Source organism: Amyelois transitella, chromosome 2 (genome assembly GCF_032362555.1).
Source record: "Amyelois transitella isolate CPQ chromosome 2, ilAmyTran1.1, whole genome shotgun sequence".
NCBI classification, from domain to species: Eukaryota; Metazoa; Arthropoda; class Insecta; order Lepidoptera; family Pyralidae; genus Amyelois; species Amyelois transitella.
The window spans coordinates 3,275,528-3,283,960 of NC_083505.1; the positions used below are offsets into that span (position 1 = coordinate 3,275,528).

At 34.2% G+C, this 8,433-nt stretch overlaps 1 protein-coding gene across 1 annotated transcript in view; it reads right to left on the reverse strand.

Annotated features, from left to right (window-relative positions):
• Positions 1 to 6,945, reverse strand: part of LOC106143111 (leucine-rich repeat and calponin homology domain-containing protein) — a 54,164-nt gene extending 47,219 nt beyond the window's left edge. Inside the window, exon 1 of the mRNA XM_013345105.2 lies at positions 6,718 to 6,945. Within this exon, the coding sequence (XP_013200559.1) occupies positions 6,718 to 6,907 (190 nt within the window). The 5' untranslated portion in view covers positions 6,908 to 6,945. The remainder of the gene's footprint in view (positions 1 to 6,717) is intronic.
• Positions 6,946 to 8,433: the final 1,488 nt, after the last annotated feature.

The window sequence follows — 8,433 nt, forward strand, 5'->3', positions numbered from 1 at the left end:
GGGGAGCCTATAATGATTGCTTGAGTTTTGGTGGGGTTAACAATAAGCCCGTGATCCCTGCTCCATTTGGATATATGAGACAAATCGCCATTAATTTTTCCGATGCCGTTTGATAGGTCACTTAAAGAAGAGTGGCAGTAAATTTGAAGGTCATCAGCATAGAGATGATAGGAAGTGTAGAGCTGAAACGAGATGGAGTTTATAAATAACGCAAATAAGAGAGGAGAGAGCACACCACCCTGAGGGACACCAGCTACGGTGTGGCACCAAGAAGAAAACTCGTCCTCAATGCGTACCCGCTGGCGGCGTCCGCACAGATAAGATTGAAACCAGTTAATAGCTGAAGGAGATATGTTCAGTGATTGCATCAGACCTAAGAGAACGTCAAAGTCTACAGTGTTGAAGGCATTACTGAAGTCCAGAAGAGCCAGGATTGTGACTTGTGAATTTTCAATGCCATATCGGATATCATCTGTGATTTTTACTAAAGCGGTAGTCGTACTATGTCCAGCCCTAAACCCGGATTGAAATGGGTTGAGGAGATTGTTTTTGACCAGGAAACTGTTAATTTGTAATTGGACTAACCGCTCTAGCACTTTTGATAGGAATGGAAGGATGGAGATGGGTCGAAAATCCGAGAAAGAAGTTGGAGTAGATTTTTTTGGTATGGGGGTAATATTAGCATTTTTCCATGCAGATGGAAAGGTACCGGATGTAAGGGATTTGTTCATGATGCTTGAGATCGTAGGTAGAAGGATGTCAAGGATTGGCAGGATCATGTTACGACTGATATCGTCTGTTCCCACTGCGTCCGAAGATACTGATAGCAAACACTTTTCAACATCACTAGCAGCTACTTGACTAAATGAAAAGGAAAAATCCGGGGTTGGAAGTGAAGACAGATGGTTTAACGTGTTGAGCTTGTCATTGCCATCAAATGAAGTGGAAGATGAGAAGTGCTTATTAAGCAAATTGATGTCGATGGTTTTAGAGGTCTTGGTGTTATTTTTTCCAACTCCTAGCGATCTAAGAAATTTCCAAATTTCAAAACATCCATCAATTCATTCTCAAATTCATGTCAAATTCAGTCACTTTCCCATTTAGATTATCAGAGTCTGACAATGAGTAGAAAGTGAAGCTATAACAATTAATTTATGCTTGCGAGATATACTAGGCATCAAAAGAAATAAATTTACCTACGTCTGTAGTGATTCAAAACTACCTGTTCTCTTCTCCTTTTCCACATATAAACAATATGTGGAAAAGGAGATCACAAATAATGACGAGAGGAGCGATCAAAAATAAATATAATTATCTTGTCGCAAATGTGTTAAACTGCATATAAAAATAAACTACAAATGTATTTGACAATTTGCAATATTTATGATCATTTATGATCTGAGTTGAGGAGTACAAATGAATCATTTGCGTCATCCAGGACGCATCAATTGAGACATGTATTGAAGACTTTTCAACTCAGAATCAAGATACGTGCTTCATGCACATCAAGTCATCTATTCAAGGTGAAAGCGAACCATTTAACAACGCGGGTAAAATTATTTAGTCACTATCACATAACTAGTAAAGTTACGGTAAAATTGACTGATAACCCCAAAAGTGGAAAGAGCATAGGTCGCAGGAGCATAGGTAGAGCACATCTAGATATAGTTTAAAACAACATTGTTATTGATCAAAAAAGTAATTAATGCAATTCTCAAAAATGGTCTTAACAAAATTAACGAACAGGCCTTGATAATGACATCATCGCCGGTGTTTTTAATTACATAAGCGTCGGGGAACCAAGAACAATCGTGGCGTGATTCAGTCACACGGCCATAGAAATCTGCATCCATGACTGATGGGACAGTTTAACGTTGTGGTTCAACGATCATGGTAAATGCATTTCCGCGATGCAATTCCACAACGGCAACTAACGCTAATCAATAATTTATCTGGAGTATTTCCAGTATTGTTTGTGGTTTCTAACAGTGTTGCTTGCTGTGGAAAACGGAACGTGGAATAAACTGATTATGATTAGGTTTTTTTTAATCTACTGACGCGCTAAATAGTGCTTAATATATGTATACAGATACTGTTAATAAAATAAGTAAAAATGTTGTACTGAAAAATTCACTTCTTGGTTTAATCATTTAAAGCTGATAACCAATAATTGCAATACACAGACAGCTAGTTTAAATCGTTCCGATTTAAATATTGTGTAAGTTTATTTGTATACAAACCAAAAAGCGTCGCCCTATTGATTATTGAGATCATGTCAGTGGCTTTTCATACGAATTTCCGGCACAGAATTTAATGTGTATAGGAGTATTAAAATAGATGGAAGACCATTTGCAAATAAACCGCTATAATTATTATAAGACTCAGTTTTCAAATGCTCTTTGTATGAAGATCAACCATGTAAAGTTACATTACATATGCATTTCTCGACATCCGTTATTCATTTCGCCTGTTCTTACTTAAATGCAAAGTCTAAAATTATATAATTTCAACTGTTTCCACACATTGAGTGTGTTAAAATTCATAATGTAATATTTGAAGAGAGTGATATTCTTCAAAAACAGTGATGATTAGTTTTTAAGAGTAACACTTTCTTTTTGGCATATATTACGCATATTTCAAGAAATAACTGTATGGACTTTGGCCAACTGGTAGATGGATGTGTTTGTATGAAGCATGTCGTGCCAAATGGTGAACTAAAATCGAACATACTAATTATTGTCAACACATTGTTACAGATAAGGAATCGTCAGATATAAAAAGGAATAATTTGATATTAGCTTTAGTTATGAAAGCATCGGCTAATATAAATATCATGTTTGGTACAGAAATTGCATCTTTATTTATATCGTCACTACTAAGTGTTATACTGTGTACTTACAACAGTTATTAGCCCGAAAAATATAAGCGGTGTTTTTCTTTACACCCATTAATTTTGTTATAGGAATGGTTTAGAGGTCACCAAGTGGAAGGTGAACAGGAAACCTAGCACTGCGAAGTTTTTTTTGCGCGATAAAAACGGCATCGCTCGTGCCTTGTTACGGGGGCAGGCAGGTTGGCAAGTTTGCGTGCTCTCAACTTATAGAACATTGCACAAAAATCATTTCATGGTTTAATTCAAAATTCAAAAAATATTTATTGTGGTACACAGGTATAAAAGATATAAAAATGATAAACATGTAAGGTGTCACTGTGGCCTATTAATTGATCCTACCTATTCTAAATGAATCTACGCCATTTAGTATCATCTGCATTCGACAGTACTTTTAATTACAAGGCGTAAGCGGTTCTACAGATGAAGCAGAAAGCAATTTATTTTATACTGTTACGTAGATTCTAGATCTTGCCAAGTGGCCACAAAGATAGGAACTGACGATTGCGTTCTAATAAACAGCTCTTTTAAACAGCCTCAATGACTACTTATGTCGGCCCTCGCAAGTGGTACACTTGACTTTGAATTTTACGATGCTTGTTACTTGCACGAAGAAATCGGTTAGGTGATCAAGTCAACTTGGAAGTCTATTCATAGTATCAATCAAGAACTTACTATACTCTGTGGAATTGGTCTTGTCGGTGCAACTATAGTTAAGAATTAATTTTTAGAAATAAATACGGACTTAGATACTCCTTATTTATTTTAGTTAATTCAAGAGAAAGATGTGATTTTATTTAAGTATATATAGGTGTTTATTCAAGACGGTAGTTTAGTTCTTTCTTACATTTTCCCACTCTTTACGTGGGGGTCGGCAATTCCTTCCACATTATGGAGTAGGTAGTTACTGTAAATACCGTATCTTCAAAATTAATATAAATCTAGACTTTGACATTTCTGTTAAACTAACTAACAAATACCAATAATGCCCGAGGTATTATTATAGGGCGAAGTAGGGAGCCCTACTCTGTAATCTTACTGTTGCAACACCCACACGTTGTCGTCGGCTAAAGTAAAGAACAGCTTAAACTGGTTTAAGTTAAAGCGTTCATTCATATCTTCACTGGGTTTTATGATTTTCACGTATTAGATGCGTATGTTTTTTTTATTTGTAAAACGTTTTAATAGTAGTTATATATTTGTTTGTAGATAAACATTCTTATATATAAATGTACCTTATTATTTATTATATAAAACATGTTATATACCTATACATATATATATAACATATTTTATAGTTTAATTTCCCTGGTATTGTTTTTATCGTATTTCGAGTCCTCAGTCAAGGCCAGGAAATATATTTTAAATCAATTATTTAGAAATTTCCACTCATTTCCAAAGTCATTATTTATACCGTATCTTCAAAATTAATATAAATCTAGACTTTGACATTTCTGTTAAACTAACTAACAAATACCAATAATGCCCGAGGTATTATTATAGGGCGAAGTAGGGAGCCCTACTCTGTAATCTTACTGTTGCAACACCCACACGTTGTCGTCGGCTAAAGTAAAGAACAGCTTAAACTGGTTTAAGTTAAAGCGTTCATTCATATCTTCACTGGGTTTTATGATTTTCACGTATTAGATGCGTATGTTGTTTTTATTTGTAAAACGTTTTAATAGTAGTTATATATTTGTTTGTAGATAAACATTCTTATATATAAATGTACCTTATTATTTATTATATAAAACATGTTATATACCTATACATATATATATAACATATTTTATAGTTTAATTTCCCTGGTATTGTTTTTATCGTATTTCGAGTCCTCAGTCAAGGCCAGGAAATATATTTTAAATCAATTATTTAGAAATTTCCACTCATTTCCAAAGTCATTATTTATGAAAAGGTAGGTATACGGAAGCAATTTACTTCCAAGTCCATCACCCACTCAAGAGGCGAAATGCCGAAATAAATTAACATATTTAGAACAGTCGTTAATGTTGGCGCGTTGGCGCCGTCCATATCCATAAAATCAGATATAGAATTCAGTTTTATACATCTACATATGGTATTATTGCCTAAAATGTTCTTAGCACATGTTCAAATGGCATATTTTTAGCGCCTTATAAGATTGAAATAAGTTAGTCAAAAGAAGCTGAATATGGTATTACGTAAAGTTTATTTCAAAATATTTCTGTGTGAGGTTTTATTCACTATTTACAGGTTACCTGGAAGAAATTGAATTTAGCGATAAGGTCGCCTTTTGCTGCTATGTCTTTAAATTTTCTGTAATTTATTATGGTGCAATAAGGAGTTATTGTATTAATAATATTTAGAAGTGGCAGTAGCTTTGACTACAGGTGAATTTTGACAGCAATATGTGATAGCTGTTCTGTATTTATGTTAAAAAATAAAGAATTCATTCAAATTTAAAAAAATATTAAGAAAGATATGTTAAAAAAGAAAGACTTTTATCAAATAGAATGATTTTTTTTTTTAATTTTCTTAACAAAGATACAAAAAAAAAACAATGTAGGTATGGTGGGTTTAAGAGATAACTGTATCACCTTGCTTTTATTGGTGTTTGGTTGTGTGTACCTATTAAATATTGATGTCAAAATATTATTCCTCTAATGTCTTATTGGAATTTTGGAGATTGCTTGCTTGCATTTACAAATTCAAATATCAATGGAATAAACAAAGTCATAGATTAAATTTTATAGAGTTGATAGTCATTAAGACAGACACCCTAATCAAAACGTTGATTGTCAATTAGAGCTTATGAACAAACTAAACTTCCAGATTAAATTATGTAGGCGAGGGATGTAGAAAGCTGATAAAGCTTATCAGGTTGGGTTGCCTGCCACCCTCTACCCCAACCCCCACTCTCAAATACATATGGTGCTAGCTTTTGTCTGTGCAAACATTATGAGGACATTACATACATATAATCACGTTATAATCTCTTGCGGAGTAGACAGGAGCCAATAGTCTCAAAAGGAAAGATAGGCCATGTTCAACTGCCCAAACATGAAATTGAGATTAAAATAGAGACATATTGCTACCGCATCTTATTTATATTCAGGTTGGACAGAGCCAAAACCAACACTTCAAAAGAAATGTTCAGTTGGATGGGATTGAATTGAGATAGTGAAGTTGCTAGCTCATCTCAAATTTGTTTTAAGTACTGCCTTGATTTAATCACAAATGTTAGGTCTTGTTGAATGATACGATGATTTTTTAACTTACATATTGTCAGTACATGAATCATCATCATCTCATCAAATCAAAATAATAAATAAACAAACAATTAATGAAATCATTTGAAACCTGTGTTCACAATGTAAACTTCAAAATTTGTTTTTTTTTTCTGATGTACCATGAAAAAGGACTTCTAAAAAGGAATAAAAGTCAAGAGGATTACTTACAGGATAGGTAAGTACATTCCGTATGTTTATATTTTTTCATCCAGGTTTACAACGTAGGTTCAATTGGACATCTGTTTATTTTATATTTAATGACTCAACAACCTTAAGGAAAACTTTTGAACGCCTTAAATAAATGTTTTGTGTTATAAAATACCAAACACCAGTTCCGAGAAAATGGTTTATCGCAAGTATTCGATCGATTGACAAACCTCATACGACGCGATGTTACAACGCCGGTAATTTAAATTTTTGAACAAAATGTTCATTAAATAGCAATCCACATGCGTCTTGCACTTTAAAATGTGTAAAAATAAATTGTTAAAGTCTGATAAACTAACAAAATGAACAATACATAAATAGAGCGTAAATTATTTATAAATTTTAACTTACCAGCAATAACTGTATCACTCAAGTCATATTTCACTGGTTTTGGGAACTCCCTCAATTTACGTCCACTAAGTTTTAATTCACCACTTAAGTAAGCATCTTCTAAAATTCTTTCTAGAGATTTTGTTAGTTGACTATGAATATTATTGTGCCCATTCATATTTACACTCACACACGGCCCTAGTACGGCCATATTCTTTTTGAACTAAAACGAAATGAAAAACATGTTTTGTCTATGGTGGAAGAACGACCAGTGTACCAACTGTGTAAAAAAATAATGAAAACAACTTCATGTTTGTTCTATTGTTTAGGTTAATACTTGTTTATGAAATACTAGCTGTTGCCCGCGGTTTCGCTCACAGTACATTGTTCATAATTAATAAGCATTTCCCGTGGTATTACACGACACAATGTCGTTCATATAGTACAGTCCTGAGGTAACATACATTTCTTTTTTCAAGATGACAGATACCCTTTTAATGTCCTTCTCAGTTCTTTACTTTGTTTGCAACATAGATTTACAAACATTAGTTTGTTACCTCATCATAGTTCAGTTATTTGTTCAACCATATTGAGTATTGAATCTTTAAATGTACGGTCGCGTTCATAATTGCAGTCATAGTTCGCAAAACTTTATAGCTTGCACCGCTGCTACCACTCACACATTCACACAAATAACACAATAAACAACAAGCGGTGAAACGTTGGGTAACGCGCCATCAAGAAGAGGGTAGTGTAAAAAGTCGACCGCGCAGTGACCGTCGTCCGCTAATAATCAACACAGCGACAGCCACACAGCGGAGATCCATGGTGGAACAGTACGAAAATAATGGCTTCATACCGACCAGAATATTTTCGGAACAGTTCGACACATTAGTGGTTACTGTTTGTCGAGTTTGCATCGTGAGGGACTACACCACAGACAGCCAGCAAGAAAGCCGTATTTATCCGAAATAAATAAGCAAAGACGTTTAGAATTTGCTGGGCAGTATTTGGATTTTGCCTGGAAAGAAGCGATATTTACGGACGAAAAGTTCGTTTATGTCATCACTACACGGTAGGCTTCATTTATGGCGAAGAAATGCAACTCGGTATGAAGAAAAAAATATTGTGCCAAATATGGAGTCTGGACACATATCTGTAAATATGTGGGGCTGGATGAGTGCTGCTGGACCTGGGGAACAGGTGTGGATAGCAGGACGCGCTATAGCTGCTCATTATGTGCAAGTGCTGGAAGAAACCATGTTACCAACTGTGCGGTATATTTATCCGATTGATGATATGCCAACAATATCATTTGTGCCCTGTGCATCGAGTCCATATAGTGCGTGAAAGGTTCTGCCAGTTTATATTAAAACTACTAATTACTTAGATAGTATTTAAGGACAGCTTCAATATCTTTTCTTTATGAAAACGAATAATTAAGCTGAAACCTTAATAACAGGAGATAAGTAGATGATACAATTAGTGTAATATGCTGTATGTATAGCTTTATATAATCATCAATATGTAAACAAAACTATAGGTAAACTGTTTCAATAAAATTTACTAATTTTAATTATTGAATGTTTTATTTTCTCCCTCTTGTTTAATATTTCTTGCTGATTTCCGTGTTTGAAGACAACTTTCCGTGTTTGTAATTCTTAGATATCAGTTAGTTAGTCAGTCAGTTACTTAGTTCAAATGGCACCTTGAAACATTAAAAATTGTCAGTAACAC